At 43.5% G+C, this 17,629-nt stretch overlaps 1 protein-coding gene across 2 annotated transcripts in view; it reads left to right on the forward strand.

The window, feature by feature from the left end:
• LOC134365767 (complement C5) overlaps positions 1 to 17,629 on the forward strand; it is a 108,574-nt gene that overhangs the window by 76,908 nt on the left and 14,037 nt on the right. Inside the window, exons 29-36 of one of the 2 annotated variants that reach the window (XM_063082037.1) lie at positions 955 to 1,160; positions 2,929 to 3,081; positions 6,413 to 6,475; positions 7,568 to 7,675; positions 8,106 to 8,137; positions 12,198 to 12,300; positions 16,352 to 16,426; positions 16,544 to 16,649. In XM_063082037.1, the coding sequence (XP_062938107.1) occupies positions 955 to 1,160; positions 2,929 to 3,081; positions 6,413 to 6,475; positions 7,568 to 7,675; positions 8,106 to 8,137; positions 12,198 to 12,300; positions 16,352 to 16,426; positions 16,544 to 16,649 (846 nt within the window). Of the gene's footprint in view, positions 1 to 954; positions 1,161 to 2,928; positions 3,082 to 6,412; positions 6,476 to 7,567; positions 7,676 to 8,085; positions 8,138 to 12,197; positions 12,301 to 16,351; positions 16,427 to 16,543; positions 16,650 to 17,629 lie in introns of both variants that reach the window. The other variant, XM_063082038.1, reaches the window with a different exon arrangement.

Here is a 17,629-nt window from a genome sequence, read left to right on the forward strand (position 1 = left end):
CAATTTAAGAGCTAGAAGGGAACTTAATAATTCAAATAATATTTGAGCTGAAAGTTTCTTTAAAAAGCTAAACTAAACCATTTTCATTTTAAATATGGTAAATCTGAGTCTCTGAGAGGGAGGGAAAGTAGTTATCATGTATATTATATTTGATATATAATATTATGTACATTATAATGTAGTTATGAATTGTAAAAAGACTCATCAAACTTTTGACTAACCTTCAAAAGTGATTTTCAAATATACTTTTCTGGTTTTGTAAGAAATAATTGGTTCCAGAAAGGATTTGAGGTGACAGGTTTAAAACACTAGAGCAATAACAAATATAACTTAGAACCTAACTTATGAAAAGTACTTATATATGAAATTGTCTTTAAATTGGATGGAGATAATAAAAGACTGAACTCAGATTTTGGGTGTGATCTCATAATTTCCAGGATGTGAATTTTTTCCAGTAGGGAAAAAGGTTTCGTAGTGTCAATCATAATAATAACTCTTTATATGTGCATGGTGCTTTCTGGTTTACAAAAACTTGTGCATTTAGTATTTCATTTGAGTTTCACTGCACAGAAGAAAATATTATCTACACTTTACGTACTTGGAAACTGAGTCCCACAGAACTCTAGGAACTTGCTGAAGTTGACAAATTCAGTTATGAGTAGAAGAAAGAATAGAACCTGGGTCTACTAATTCCCAGTTTATTGCTCTACCTACTCTGCCATACTGCCTCCTCCTAGTACATGTGCACTTTCCACGTTGACCTTTTTAAATAAAGACAAGTAGCACTGTATTAAGGAATCTTGTTTTGTATTGGTTACCTTGAGGAAGTTCTTCTTACAAAAAAATAAAGCAAGTAACTTCCAGAAACCAAAAGGTCATAATCAACCTGCTGGAATTGCTATGTCAAATTCACAGTTTTAATCATATTAATAAATGTGATTTATTGATGTTCAGGTAATCCACCCATTTATCGTTTTTGGAAAGATGATCTTCAACCTCATGATAACCCTGCACCTAACACCGGTACGGCACATATGGTAGAAACTACTGCCTATGCTTTGCTCACCAGTCTGAACTTGAAAAACATGAATTATGTTAACCCAATCATCAAATGGCTATCTGAACAGCAGAGGTATGGAGGCGGCTTTTATTCGACCCAGGTAACATCTCCATGTCTTGTTTCATCCTCGCGTAGACATTTCTGTTGTCTCCCATACCACACATTCCGCACTCATTCTGGTCTCCATGCTTCTGTCCACCAAATGAGCATGTCCTAGATATGAATAACATCTGGAACCAAAGGAACTCTTTATTATACAGAGGAGGAGATGAGCCCAGGGAGGTTCATTCAGGGAGTTAGTGGCAGAGCCAAAATCAGAGCTCCTGCCTCCTGACTCAGCCCAGTGCTTCCTTTATGATTCTTAATGACCATGAGAGGCTAGGAAGGTTATCCACAATGACATCACATCCTGGGTAATAAATAGTGATTGATATGTAGACAAAAATACTGATGTTCCCTCCCCCCTAAAAATAAATTTAAAATGAGAGAAATACTGATTAGTGTATGTTTCTTTACCTATCAGTGTAAACTCATTTGTGTATGTGTATTTTGTGTGTCATACCTATTATGTAGTTGTATAATATACATCTGTATTCAAAGTTTAGCTCGAATGTTAATGTCTTCCCTGTCCCTTAGATGTTTAGGTAATCATAGAGTGTGTATATCTATATATATAAATTTTAGAGGTAGAGGGGTCCTTTGAGATTAATTTATTGATTATCTAATGGGTTTCGTCTTGGGCACGTCTGTAGGCTTAGTAGAAAAGAGTACCCTGTTGATTAGGACTGGCTGCCATGAACATAGGCAGAGGGAGAAGACACATATTTAACTTCTCTGACCTAGTCACGTTAGCTGATTATACAGATGAGGAAAATGGGGTCCAGAAATATAAAGTTCATTCATTTATTACTTTGACAAATACTTATTGAATAGCAACCATATGTACCATATGTACCCACTAAATGCAATGGACACTGTCTTATTCCACTTTGTGCTGCTGTAACAGAATATCACAGACTGGGTAATTTATAATGAATTGAAATTTATCATCTCATGGTTCTGGAGGCTGGGAAGTCCAAGACTGAGAGGTCAGCATCTGTCAAGTGCCTTCTTGCTGTGTTATCTCTTGGCAGAAGGGCAAAGAGAGGATGAGGCGGGGAGAGAACAAACTCATCCTTTTATAAGGAACCCACTCCTGTAATAACAGACCCACTCCCATTACAACGGCAGTAATTCGTTCATGAGGGCGGTGACCCCCTGACCTAAATACCTCTCATTAGGCCTCACCTCCCAACACTGCCACAATGTGGATCAAGTTTCCAACTCATGAACTTCAGAGGACACATTCAAACCATAGCAGACACCAAGAAAGACATACTATCTATTGCCCCATGAATCTTCCATTGCAGTGGGGGAGGCCAACAATAAGCTATAAATTAAAGTACTAAAAATTGGTATAAATGCTATAAAGGGCAGAAAGGAAACATTTAAAACAGAAAATAATGGGATGGGGGAGTTTATGGCCTCACTGTGGAGATATTTAAGCTCAGACCAAAGGATGAGAAACAGATAATCATGCAGAGTTGGAGGCATCCTGCAGAGTGACTTGCCTGACGTCACACACACAGAATACATAGAGGACTGGATCCGAGGCCATACCTCATTCCTGTCCTTGCTAATAGCAACATTCTCACTGTGGAGGGATGTTCCTTCCACCTCCACAATGGGGCCCTAAACCCATTTCACTCAGTTAGCTGGAGGTTCATCTCCAGACAATGCTGCCCTACCCTCTCATTAGAAAATCATTTGCAAAGAAGGAATACATAAATAAGCTAAACATATTTTTGTGCCTTGCTAATTATTGATAGGATACAATCAATGCCATCGAGGGACTGACAGAATATTCACTCTTGGTTAAACAACTCCACCTGAATATGGATATCAATGTCTCTTACAAGCACAAAGGAGACTTCCACCATTATAAAGTGACAGAGAAGAATTTCCTTGGAAGACCAATAGAGGTAAATAAAGACTTTTTAATAATGTTTTACAATTGAATGGGACCATTGAAATCATCTGTTCCACCCTTATTTTACAAATTTATTTATTTACTATTAAACGTATGTTGAGTGTCTGCTGTGTCCTGGGCACTGGGGATTCAAAAATAAAACACAAAGAACCTATGTACTGGGGAGAGACAGTCATTTAAACAGACAATGAAAAATAAGAGTCTTGACTGGTACATGGAAGTGCAGAGCGGGGGGGGTCTCCTGATCCAGGCTGAGAGGTGGGGGGAGTTTGTCAAATGTGTCTAGATGTCTGGGTTAAATCTGAAAGAATCGGAAGGAGTTAGCCTGGTGAAGAAAAAAGAAAATAATCCAGACAGAGATAACAGCTCACACAAAGGTACAGCGGTGGAGTAACAGTGGAGGTGTGTTTGGGAGTCTGCCAGTGGTTTCTTCTGGCCCTGGTCATTCATGCAGACTGTGGCCAGGTTGGAATTGGTCCTTAGGTCCCCTGACTTCTTGCCCTATGTCCTTTGCTACTGCTGTTTTCCATCATAGTGAACACTTTGATGGCTTATGAGAATTTCTCAAAGAAAAGGGCACATTAGAAATGTTGCTTTGTCCCCCACGGATTTGTCACCCCTCTTCCCTTGGGTGATCAAGCTGCAAAGGATTACTCAAAGCCCATCTCTTCTGAGCAGTGAGAAGCCCCAAAGTGGTTAATTTCCCAGAACCCTCAAGAGAGAGGCATTCCTTCCATTTGGGAAATTAACCCCGAATTGGGGTTTTCTTCCTGCATTTATTCTTCGGCCCAGGAAGTTACAGCAAGAGACATAGGTGGAGTTATAGTTTAACAATATAGGCTGGTAACTTTCAGTGAGACAAGCCAGATGACATTCTATAAGGCAGGAAGAGGCATAGGTGGGCTTAAAGTTTTAACAAGTTTGGGGTCGGCCCGTGGCTCACTCGGGAGAGTGCAGTGCTGGTAACACCAAGGCCACGGGTTCGGATCCCATATAGGGACGGCCGGTTCGCTCACTGGCTGAGCGTGGTGCTGACAACACCAAGACAAGGGTTAAGATCCCCTTACCGGTCATCTTTTAAAAAAAAAAAAAAAAAGTTTTAACAAGTTTAACAATAGAAGCTGGTAACATTCAATAAAAACAAGTCAGATGACATTGTTAGGCAATTAAGTGATCCACCAACAAAAGCTTGATCTTAGCAAACATTCTCTTCTTATAGCAATTTCCCAGTATCTTTACATATCAATCAGTAACTTGTCTGTCTTTGAACCAGCAGCCTTGCTGTATTACAACTCTTTATCTTACAACAGAGACTCAATAGCCTGGGGAAAATTTCCTGTTTTTTGTAAGGTCAATATTTGAAACTGCAAGGCTTTGGAAAACCAGGCCCTGTGAAGTACATTTGCTTTATAGTATACACCACAAGAAAAACTAGGTTCTATATTAATATTAACTGCCAGTATACAGCTGTTAATAAATATTTTCTAATTACTATATTTGTATTATTTTCAAGTATAGTTAAGTATACAAATGATTGGAAGTAGTTCTCACTGCTCACATCCTCCACAAATTAGTGTTTGTAAAAAGTAAATAGGCATGAGAAATAAAATGTAATGCAAAAATTGCATACTGGTGGCCCATAGTAAAAAAAAAAAAAAAAGATACAGAGATAGATGTGGATATAGACATAGATATATGCCAACATTTAAAGACAAAGAGATTTAAAAATATATATGATTCCCAACTTCCCTTGAAAAACTAAAAGATCTGGCAACAGGGCTCTGAGCATTGGCACGTCCTCTTCAATTTTCTTCTGCAATCTCCACCAGTCACATGACATACATGTATGCATTTATGTCCACACATACATCATGCCTGGGCTGCTGCATGCATTTGCCCTTATGGTCCCTAGATTAGGAATGTCTCCTTTCCCTGAGAGAATTGAGAGTTCACCAGAAATTCACTTTCTGCATCGAAGCTGTAATGAGGAGCTCTTGGCCTGAAGATGTGGTAGGCCTATTTGAGGTAGCTGGAATTATTCTTCTCTACAGGGGTAATGCTGGAGGGGGCCTTTTGTCCTCTTAAAATCACTTAAACCTAAGCCCCGGATGCTGCTTCCATGCGAAACCTGGGCTGTTAATATCTAGTTTGGAATTCTTTTCTCCAGCACTTCCTGTAATGTTTTACATGAAAGAATGTTGGATGGTCAAGAATACGTGGGAAACTCCAAATGAAGTTAAACAAGTTTTTAAATACAGGATTCCCCTGTTCTTTAATATGTACGTGACTAAGTGTGATGACTCTGGGGAGGAAGAGGAGCAGAGGCAGGGCACAGTGCACAACAGTTCCCAGACTGATTTGTCCATAGAAACCTTTTCTCATGTAGCATCTCGAGGCACTCACTTTCCAGTAAATGCTGCTATGTTGTCAGGGGGAACAAGAAAGTTGACCTATTTTCCTCCACCTACTAAACTTTGGAGGAAAGATGGACAAACATTAATGCATGCCAGGTCCCTTTTGCACTAGCATGCTAAGCAAAGAGAACAGGAGGCTGCAGACTTGGGGTAAAGAAAGAGCCAACTCTTCAGAGCCCTTGCTTAAAGTGATCTCCCCCATACCTTCCTCAAATTAGGGAGCCTTTGGATGATAGGGTTTCCCTAGAAAGGAGAATTACTTAACCCAGTCCATGTCTTCACTTTCCTCCTAGTAAAGGGAGAAGAAGAGCAGCAGCATCTAAGGATTTGGCAGGCTTGGGTGGTGCTAGGGGTTTAGGGTGGGGTGTTAGGGGTTTTGACAAGCAAAGCCCAGTGCAGGTGAGCAAGAGGAGCCATCGAGAGATGGAAGGAGGGTGCAGAGGGGAAGGTAGGAGAGGGAGAAAGATGGATTGCATCCACTTTGGAGTTACATGGGGGCTCCCTCTTCTTGGTGGTATGAAAATGATCTCCATTGGCACACAGGATGCTGACTCTTGAGCTAAACACGGAAAGGAATTTATTTGGTTGGCAAAGGGAGATATTAAGATCCAGTTTTACCGTAACCATATAGAAATGAAAACTTAACCAAAAGCGACCTCTGACATGCTGGTTTTGTTGGCTCACTCAGGATATCTCAGACATCTCATTTACATGTGGAAGGGAAGGGGGAAGTTCCAGCATTTTTTGTGCCTGTGATGGGCATAGGATCTTCAATGTCTTATCCTTCAGTCTCACAAGGAAAGCAAAGGGAAGGGAGGCTGGAAGGTGTCAGCCCACTCTCTTCGTTGCTCTGTCTTTCCTCCTGTTGAATGATGAAAGCAAGTGTGGTTTCTCTATCCACCTTCCCAGGTGCCTCTCGATGATGACCTTGTCGTCAGCACGGGACATAGCAATGGCTTGGCGACAGTACATGTAAGTATTTAATTGACAGCCAGCCAACAGGGAGTTATGCATCTATTCATACTAGGTAACATAAAAGTTAGGGACTTTGCCTCAAAGTCAGAAATTCTGGGCTTGGGTAACCATGACTAAAGTAGGATTCATTTATCTAATTCCTTCTAGGGAGCTTGGTAGCTGTCTTCACAATTTATTTCTGAAAATGATTTGTTAATCCTTATATGTATACATTCTGTATATTTTTGAAAATTATATATATAACTATATAGAGAGGTATGTAGTTTTATGGTTATATATGTATATATACATATGACAAATGTGTATGTGTGTAAGTATATATGTGTGTGTGCACATGTATGTTTTCTGTGCTTAGTAACACAGTCACATCTCATTTATTCAGCCTCAGTGGGAATTGATGTGTTATACATAAAGGCTTAAGTTTCTTTTATTTTAGCCATCTGGCAGTTGCAAGTTTTTCTAAGCAGTTTGTGTATGTCTATGCGGTCTTAAACTGTGTGTTCTGAGCATAAATTAATTCTATTGATGATTTTAATTATGCTATTATCTTTAGTACATTAATTCCTTCAGGTACTGTTTGTAAGTTTGCATGAGGGAGAGCGGATTGTGCATCTTTCTGTAGCTTCTAGTATCTCTCAATATACCTACTTCTGGCACCACCCCTGCCCACCCATGCATATCTGTAATTTGTTGTTTGTCATGATGGTGTGTGGGCTGGGAGAACCCACACTCCCCAGCCTTGTAATGTCATGTGTAAAATTAAAGTGCACAGGCTCAAGGATGAGAGACTTGGGAACTTTCCGGTAGCATAAGGTGCTCAGATTTGACCACATGGGATTTGAACCAAGATTCTGCCTGGCCAGAAGTCATTTTTTGCTTATTTGGGGCTGCTCAGTTATATTTCAGTGTGGAGTTTGCTGAAAGTCCGGCTGCTGGAAAAATGAGTCATGAACGTACACCATTTGTACTGGGCTGTGAGAACGACACCTTGTGCAACCCATCCGAGCAGCTATACTCCCATAATACCTTTTTCGCTTTCCCATGCTACCATTTTAAATAGAATCTTCTTGTTTACCTGTCTCAATGTAGGTAAAAACTGTAGTTCACAAAACCAGTACTTCTGAGGAAATCTGCAGCTTTTATTTGAAAATTGATACCCAGGACATTGAAGGTAGAACAGCATTTTTTTACACTGTAATTTTGGCTAAACGTAAAGGACGTCAAATAGAGTGCTTCCCTGATGAGAAAAAATGTGCTTGCTCAAAAAACAAATTTTCTTAATCAAGTTCTTTATCAGGTTGACATACAAGTAAACATGACTGTCAATTATTATAGTACATGTAACTTTTTAACAATCGTTATATTAAATCGTTGTATTAAATAACTTAATAACTAAGAACTGTTGTAATTATTTAAAGACTGCCTGGTATTGGCAGTAGCCATGAATTTCCATTAAGATCACCCAAAATGCCAACTTCCAAATCACAAATCATATTTCAGTGTGTTCAGAGGCTTGCTTATTAATGATTCTGTTCTGACAGTTTCCTAAACAGCTAAAAACAGTTGACTCTCATATTTGTTTCTTGCTTGTTTGTTGTGTGTGCCAGCATCCAGCGACAGAGGTGACTCGGGATACAAACGTATAATAGCATGTGCCAGGTGAGCTGTCCCTACAAAGCGGGCTGTAGACATCAAGGTCTCCCTTTGCCAAAGTGGTATTTCTTTACCTTCTTTAAAAAATTTAAGATGTCCAGAAGACACAAAAAATTGTTAATTTTTTTAGAATGAAGTACACAGCAGGTATTCTTAAGTAGCTACTTACTATAAAGAACAGCTTTGGTTTTGCTCATACATAGTTTTCTCTCCCATCTTTGGTCTTCTTCAGATTCAAACAGTGTAATAGTCATTTTTTTTCTGTCTTGCAGAAGAGTAGAGAGGTGATGTAAGTATTAGGAAAAAAAAAATGCAGAAGATTCTGTCATAAGCAGCTCCTACTCTTTTACTAAGAAAAATCTCATAGCCAGCGGTTCCCAACTCAGCTGCACGTTGAAGTCAGCTGGAGAACTTTTAGAAATGCCCAAAGTTCAGACCTGACTGCCACTGGTCATTCTAACGGTAGCTGGGGTTGAGAACCACTGATGTTAAACCCTCTGCTGACTAAATACAGAGGCCTAAATAGGTCACTGTATTAGTTTCCTATTGCTGCTAGGTAACAATTTACTGTAAACGTAATGGCTTAAAACAACACAAACTTATTATCTTACTATTCCAGAGGTCAGAAGTCCTAAAATCAGGGGGTTGGCAGGACTGTATTCTCCTGGGAGGCTCTAGAGGAGAACCCATTTTCTTGTCTTTTCCAAATTCTAGAGGCTGCCTGTGTCCTTGCCTTGTGCCCCTTCCTCTGTCTTCAATGCCAGCATTGTGGCATCCTCCAGTCTCTCTGACGCTGACCCCTGCTTCAATCATCACGCTTCCTCTGACTCTCCTGTGTCTTTCCCTTATTAAGGTCCTTGTGACGCCATTGGGCCTGCCCAGATAATCCAGAAAACCTCCCTATTTCAGATTCTTAATCACATCGGTAAAGTGCCTTTTCCATGTAAGGTGACACAGTCACAGGTTCAGGGGATTAAGTCAAGAGCATCCTTGGGGGCCATCATTCTGCTTACCATGGCCACCATCCTAAAATGTTTACGAAAATGAAGGTTTTTGAAAATATCTCTATATTTTTGGCTTTAGCAATCATGCAGAGTCAGTCAGTGAGTGGCAGAGTCGGGACTAGAACACAGGCCTCTTTCCTTTTCCTTCCGTCGCCCCTCAATCCTTCCCATTGTGCTGTGTTTCCTCAACTCTTCATGTTGTTGGTAGCGGTAATACCTATGGGTGGTATTTTTCTGTTTTCACTTATAACGACACATGATGCCAAAGCACTCAGTATGGATCACAGAGGTTCAATAGGGTTGTGTGACCCATTAGAGCAAAAAAGGACTTTAGGGATGATATAGTAATCCACTTATTTTAGAAATAAACAAACCGAGACCCAAGGGATGAAGTAATCTGCCACGTTTTCGCAGAGTTATAGGCAGAGCTAGGGGCTCAAATCCCTGACCCCTGATACTCAATCCAGCGTCTACACACCCCCTCTTTCGATCAGTGTAATCTCAGACCACTGGTCCTGAGGGACAGCAAATCACTTCTCACTGCCTCCCTCCTGGCTGTTTCCACCCTTGTTTGTGGTCCTGAGCCTGAGCCCTCTCTTAGGATTCCTTCATTTCCCAGACCTGCTTCCTTCCTTGGCAGCATTCCTTCCTTCCAGCACACCTTCCTCCCTTCCTCGGCCAGTCCCTGCTCTCCAGTCCCTCTCGAACACCCTTCCTCATTCCCTAACGTCTTTCCATTGAGGTCACCCTGTCCCAGGCAGCTTTCTTCCTCCCAATTGCCATTCCTCCTTGCGGATCCTTATCAGCTGGGGGAGGGGCATGATCAGAGTTATCTTTAAGTTCATAACAGTTGTCACCGGGAGGTGTGAGCAGACTTCCGGGACCCTAAAGGGAGGCATAGAGTGTCAGCATGAGGAAGGGCTGTCTGATAGGGAGTGGGACACCTGTGGGGTAGCCTCTGCCATAGGTCACTCAGTGACCTTCAGCAAATCAGCTTACTTCTCCAGGCCTCTTCTGGAAAGCAAGGATATTGGGCTATCTTATCTCGAAGTTTCTGCCAGTTCTAATTTTCCAAAACTCTGCTATATTTTAAAAGGCTGTTACCAAAGACTCATTCCTTTGACTTCATTGACAAAGATGCCTAATTCCAAATTGTCAATATACAAAAGAAAGCAAGAAGAAATGTAATATTGAATATTCTATCCCCTAGTTTTTACAAATTGGGGACAGAATGTTCAAAGAAGGTGGATGGAATATGCTTTTGGCTCTGTGACACTGAAGTTAGATTGGGTAAATTCCAAAAATAACTGTGTAGTACTTATTCATGTAAGAAATTCTTTGCCTTCAAATATTCTCTCTCCTGATTTAAAAAAAAAAAAAAATGCCAGCCCACAGTTTCTGTGTTCAGAGGGTCTCTTTCGTGTATTTGGCTTTTTACAACCTCTCTGTTGTATTCATAAGAAAAGAAAAAAGGATTTCATTTCTCTCGCAACAAAATGCCTTTGGGGAAGACTGCTGATTTTGGCAGCAGGCAAAGGGCTTCTTGAAAGGAGGATTTTTGTTCCACAGTTGAAGCAGTCTCCATGGCAACCAGTCATCAAGGCTCCAGCCACCTTTTCATAGACTCTCTCCACTGGGAGGCCCTTTTCCATCCTGTTGTCAGGGTATTTGCATCTGTGAGCAAGAGTTCTCTGCTTCTACCCACCCGATTAGGGAGATGTTCGGATGTCACATTACAGATCCAAGAGGTCTTCTATTCTGTTCTAAATTGTTAAGTTGCTGAAGAATGCAGTTACATGTTTATGAATCGGAGACTGTATAATACTTTTAATTATTGTGGTAAATATTACATCTAAAACTTCTCATAGGGACTGCTTTATATATGCACTGTAAGGTGTGACTGAGGAAAAGATATGTCCTGACATCTCACTAACTCCCACAATATCTCCTGTTTCACTAATGCTCATCCCTGTAGGTGAGATCAACTCATTTTCCCCCTTAGGAAGCTGTCTTCCCAGTTTCTTCCTCTAATCCCGACTGTTCTATCAAGCTCCACTCTCAAATATCCAGCTACCTCTTGAGCATCTTGCGGTGAGGCTAGAACCTGAAACTCAACTCGTGCACAACTACACTCTCTGCCCCTGGCCCACCTCCCTGTCCTCCTTCAAAGTCCTCTAACTCTGCTTAATGGTGGCATCAACCTTCTGTCACCCTAAATTGAAGCCTTGGAATTATAAAGATAAATTTAAAATACAAGTTTATACTTCTTGACAGTTAATTTTACAAATAAGAAAATGAGCTCAAAAAGGGGAAATGATTTGTGGAAATCTCTCAGCAGAAGTGGGATAAAACCCAAGTTTCCTAATTCTCCATTTCAGTGTTCTTTTCTCTCTTATCAAAAATAATCTCCCATTTTACCCCCTCTGTCTTTCTCTTTAACTTCCCTAGCATAATTCTTAGACAAACGATAGACCTTGAATCACTGTTTTTAAAATAAAGTATCTACTGTGGAAGATTTAGAAAATAGAGAAAAAGCATGAAAAAGAAAAGAGATAACCATTTGTAATCTCATCACCCAAAGAAAATAGCTGCTAACATTTTAGTGTATTTCCCTCCAGTCTTTTCCTGGACATGTTTATTGAGTTGCTTTTCAATATACAACTAATTTTCTTCTTGGGATTTGCTCCATCAGAGAAAGAACTAGAGTGAGAACCAGGAGACCTGGATTCTTATGCAGTCTTGCATGAACTAGCCATGCGACCTTGAATGAGTGTTTTACTCTCATCCTCGGTTTCCCCAGAAAATTGACCTAGACTGGATCCCTTCTATGCTCCAGAATAGTGGTCTATTGAGATTACTGGCTAAGTGAGGAAAGAGTCAGAGTAGATAACTCAAAGATCTCTTACAACTCTAAAATTCAGAGATTATAACCCACATATTGTAGAGGAGCAAATAAACGGAGACCCAGATTCAAAACTTAAAGCCTCCTAAGAAATAGAGTCCTTTCTTAAAGATTCTTATTCATTTATTTATTACATTTCCTAATCTCTTACCTATTTTAGCTACAAGCCCAGCGCGGTAGAATCATCATCTGGGTCCTCCCATGCAGTGATGGATATCTCTTTGCCCACTGGAATCAGTGCAAACGAAGAAGACTTAAGAGATGTAAGTGTTTTCTTTTAAATATCGTTGTGAATGCTTGCTTTTCTTTTCTGCATTATTTTATAGACAAATATATTTACTTTCATTTTAGGATGTCACTTCCATAGAATCCCCCAGAATATTCATTCCAAAACCACAATCTACCTAGGTTTTGATTTATCAAACCGAAAGGGGAGCATATACTTACATGGCCCGAAAGACGTGAGTGCATCTGCTAGTGTGTTTTCAAGAGGAACTGCTCTTCAACTTCTTTTTTTTTTATTATTCTATTTATTGAATCAAAATTGATTATACATATTTTGGGGGTTGAACATTGAGATATGTTGATTAAATCAGTATTACTAGCATATATATTGTTACAAATCGTAATTATTCTTTATGCCCCTTGTCCAACCTCTCCCCTTCCCCCAATCCCTCCCCCTCCCCCCTCTAAGTGCCCTAGATGTCTTCTCTCCTTCAAAAGAATAATCGTTACTCTGTTAACTTGTTGCCTAGATGATCTGTTCAATACTGAGATATGTGATCAGGTCCCCCAATATTATCATAGAGCAGATGCTTCTTCTGTCACTCTGAAATGGGTTTTGTGGAAAGAAACATCCTCTTCTTTTCTTTGTCTCTGCTGGTGACTCTTCTTGTGTGAATGCACTCCAGTGGTTGGCAGACCATCTGCGTGGTGGTTGTGGCGTCTAGCCGCTTTTGCAGCAGTCATGATTATTGTGGTGGCTGGGGTGGGCCACCCACGTGGAGGTGCTGTTTTTGGCATGCTCCTTGGCACTGGCGGTATGCCTGGTTGTGGGGTGTGTTTGGTCCCCTTCTCCATGCCTCTGGTCCATGGGCAGGCCCCAAGGTGCTGGCGCCATGTGCCTAGTTGTGGGAGAGGGAGCCAGTCCCCTTCTCCATGTCCTGGGTCCCTGGGCAGGCCCCGAGGTGCTTGCACAGTATGCCTGGTTGTGGGAGGAGGGTCTGGTCCCCTTCTCCATGCCCTGGGTCTCTGGGCATACCCCAAGGCGCTGGAACCATGTGCCTGGTTGTGGGAGGAGGGTCCGGTCCCCTTCTCCATGCCTTGGGTACCCAGGTGGGCCCCAAGGTGCTGGCATTTTGTGCCTGGTGTGGGAGGAGGGTCCAGTCCCTGGCTCCATACCTCAGGTCACAGGGCAGTACCTGAGACACTGGCTTGGTGTACGTGGTTGTCGGAGAGAGGGCCAGTCCTCTTCTGCATGCCTCTGGGCCAGGTGGGCCCCAAGCTGCTGTCATGGTGTCTGTCCCTGGTTGTGGGAGAGAGATACAGTCCCCTTCTCCTTGCCTCAGGTCCCTGGGTGGGCCCCGAGGTATTGGTGTGGTGCACCTTGTTGTGTAATGAGGGTTCGGTTCCTGGCTCCATGCCTCGGGTCACTGGGTGGTACCCAGGGTGCTGGCTTGGTGTACCTGGTTGAGGGAGAGAGGTCCAGACCCCTTCTCCATGCCTCAGTTCCCCGGGCAGTGCCTGAGGCACTGGCGTGGTGTGCCTGGTTGTGGGAGAGAGGTCCAGTCCCTTTCTCCATGCCCTGGGTCCCTGGGTGGGCTCTGAGGTGCTGGCATGGTGTGCCTGGTTGTGGGAGGGTGGTCCAGTTCCCTTCTCCATGCCCCAGGTCCCTGGGTGGGCTCTGAGGTGCTGGCATGTTGTGCCTGGTTGTGGGAGGGTGGTCTGGTCCCCTTCTCCATACCCTGGATCCCTGGGTGGGCCCCAAGGTGCTGGCTCAGTGTGCCTGGTTGTGGGAGAGTGGTCCGATCCCCTTCTCCATGTCCTGGGTCCCTGGGTGGGGCCCAAGGTGCTGGTGTGGTGTGCCTGGTTTTGGGAGAGAGGTCCAGTGCTCTTCTCCATGCCTTATGTCCCCAGGTGGTCCCTGAAGTGCTGGCTCAGTGTGCCTGGTTGTGGGAGAGAGGTCCATTGCCCTTCTCCTTGCCCCGGGTCCCTGGGTGGGCTCCAAGTTGCTGGCATGTTGTGCCTGGTGTGGGAGAGAGGTCTGGTCCACGACTCCTTACCCCGGGTCCCTGGGTGGGCCCCAAGGCACTGGCTCAGTGTGCCTGGTTGTAGGAGAGAGGTCCATTCCCCTTCTCCTTGCCTTGGGTCCCCGGGCAGGCCCCAAGGTGCTGGCATGGTGTGCCTGGTTGTGGGAGGGGGGTCCGTTCCCCTTCTCCATGCCTCAGGTCCCTGGGCAGGCCCTGAAGCTCTGGTGCGGTGTGCCTGGTTGTGGGAGAGAGGTCTGGTCCCCTTCTCCATGCCTCGGGTCCCCAGGTGGGTTCCGAGCTGCTGGCAAGTTGTGCCTGGTTAGGGGAGAGAGGTCTGGTCCCCCTCTCCATGCCTCGGGTCCCCAGGTGGGTTCCGAGCTTCTGGCAAGTTGTACCTGGTTGTGGGAGAGAGTTCCAGTCCCCTTCCCCATGCCCTGGGTCCCTGGATGGGGCCCAAGGTTCTGGCATGGTGTGCCTCATTGTGGGAGAGAGGTCCAATCCCCTTCTCCATCCCTCAAGTCCCTGGGTGGGTCCTGAAGCACTGGTTCAGTGTGCCTGGTTTTGGAAGAGAGTTCCATTCCCCTTCTCCTTGCCTTGGGTCCCTGGGCAGGCCTCAAGGTGCTGGCGTGGTGTGCCTAGTTGTGGGAGGGGGGTCCAGTCCCCTTCTCCATACCTCGGGTCCCTGGGTGGGCCCTGAAGCACTGGCACAGTGTGCCTGGTTGTCGGAGAGAGGACAATTCCCCTTCTCCTTTCCCTGGGTCCCTGGGTGGGCTCTGAGGTGCTGGCATGTTGTGTCTGTTTGTAGGAGGGTGGTCTGGTCCCAAATTCCATACCCCGGGTCCCTGGGTGAGTCCCAAGGCACTGGCTCAGTGTGCCTGGTTGTGGGAGAGAGGTCCAGTCCCCTTCTCCCTGCTTTGGGTCCCTGGGCAGGCCCCAAGCTGCTGGCGTGGTATACCTGGTTGTGGGAGGGGCTCCAGTCCCCTTCTCCATGCTTCAGGTCCCCATGCTGGCCCCAAGGCACTGGTGCGGTTTGCCTGGAAATGGGAGTAGGGTCCGGTCCCCAGATCCAAGCCTCCAGTTTCTAGGCAGGCCCAAAGGTGCTGGTGGTGTGCCTGGCCTGGAACTAATTTTTTGACCTTTGCTTCTAACACGGGGGAACTTCCTGTGGGAACCAGTACTTGACTGTGTGGTTGTTTAAATTGCTACTTTGCTGCTATTTCCCTAGGGAAGGCTTTTTGTGCAGCTCAGTGTTTAATGGCTGATCTTATAGGTACTTCCAGCTCTCCAGAGACCTGGTGGATCTGTGTTCTGTAGAATCTCTGATCTGGGCCTGAGTTTTTTCATCAAACTGAATCCCATGCAATTCTGCAATCCTGACCAGTCTCCTCTGAGTGGTCCTGCACTGATTGGGGGGCAGATTGGCTGTCATTGCTGTGTCCCAGTGTTCTCCTGGTGGGCCTGTCTCCCCGACCACCTGTGCTCCAAACACTTCCCTTGGGATAGGCCCTGTGCTGGTCCCTTGCGATGATTCACTGGCCTCTGAACGGCTCCCTTTTTTCAGTTGTTCTGGTTCCTCACTCCTTTGTGGGTCCACGGGAAACCTATTAGTGGTCTTGCTGTCCTGGGGGCCACCAAGGCCCTCTTATCTCCTGCTGCCTCCAAGTAACTCCATCTGAAGGGCACAGCTGCGGCTTCTGCTGGCTCCTGCTCCATGTGCTCAGCAGCTCCAGCCTTAAAGCAGCTGCAGGCCGAAATGCTCAGAGCAGCTTTTTCTTTCTCTCATCATAGTTTCTCCTGCCTTCATGAACTACGCGGGTCTCTCCTCCTCTTCCCCTGAGCTCCAGCTGCCCCAGCTTGGCTGATGTTACATTTTTATAGTTGTAAATTTGGTTGATTTGTGGGAGAGAGTGACACTGTGGTCCATCTATTCCACCATCCTGATTGGATCCCCGCCTTCTTTGAATAGCAGCTCACATTCCTGTGATTTAACATCCATCAACAGGTGAATGCATTTAAACCAAAAGATAGTGAAATTAAATTCAAGCTTTTCTCTTTCCTTTGGTAGCTTGTAGAAAGGGTGGATCAGCTATTAACTGATTACCAAATCAAAGATGGACATGTTATTCTGCAACTGAATTCGGTAAGCTCCACCTCCTGCCTTTTTTCCTTTACTATTACTGTTCAAATTTTACAGGCTAAGATATTATGAATATCTTTTCTTCTGTAATTTCCTTAAATCCTCAAATTTGTCAAACAGATTCCCTCCAGTGATTTCCTTTGTGTTCGATTCCGGATATTTGAACTTTTTCAAGTTGGGTTTCTGAGTCCTGCTACTTTTACAGTGTATGAATACCACAGACCAGGTAATCAACTCTACTCTAAAATTTCTTTGGAAGACTATGTTTTATTCTTTACAGAACCTTTAGAAATACACTAGTGGCCCATGCATTTTATACATTGCCTCTTTTAGAGCCCACTCTTCATAAAAGTCCCAACTTGAATATTCAAATGACTTCATGATATTGAGCAAATCATTTTACCTCTCAGTCCTCAGTTTCTTCATTTTTAAAATAAGTGGATTATATTGCCCCCAACTTTAAAATTCTTTGCCTCAAGTTTATCTTTGGCGTTCACCTTCAGTATTCATTGCATCTCTACTTTTTTGGGAAGCCCACTTACCCTTCTATTTCTTTAATCCTCCCAGAACACCTTCTACTCCATCTGTGTTCCCATTCCATTTTGCAGATAGCTCTATTACAGCAGTTTTTACATTGCATTGTAATTATCTGTTTACAAGTCTTTCTCACCAACCCCAGACAGAATGTTTTCATTCTTGAGTCCCTAGTATCTAACACAGTGTTAGGTATATAATGTGTACTCAATAAATGTTTGTTGAATGAATGATTCCACATTGACTACTCAGCCACTTCTGAAAATGTTAAGTGATTGGAGAGCTGATTGGTTCACAAGACAGGCAACTCCACTTTGGGCAATTCTACTTGTTAGTGAATTCTTAAAGTGAGCCAAACTGACACCCATTCATTCAAGTTTTATCTTCTGAAATCACATGGAACATACCTAGCCCCCTTCCCCTTGAGATATATATACATGCTTTTCTTCTCTTATCCAACAATTACAATTCTTTGAATAGATTCTCATGTGACAAAATTAATTTTCCTCTCATTCATGGAAGCATCAAGTACTTTTGTTCTAAGAAATGATTATTGGACAGTAAAATTTCAAGCACAGAACTAAGCTAACAAGGGGATATCTTTTTGAGGGTAGAAGAGCCCTTCCCAGGACAGCCAACTGAAAATTTAACCTCCCTTTGTCTTAGCTATAA

This window comes from Cynocephalus volans, chromosome 17, assembly GCF_027409185.1.
Source record: "Cynocephalus volans isolate mCynVol1 chromosome 17, mCynVol1.pri, whole genome shotgun sequence".
Classification (NCBI taxonomy): domain Eukaryota; kingdom Metazoa; phylum Chordata; class Mammalia; order Dermoptera; family Cynocephalidae; genus Cynocephalus; species Cynocephalus volans.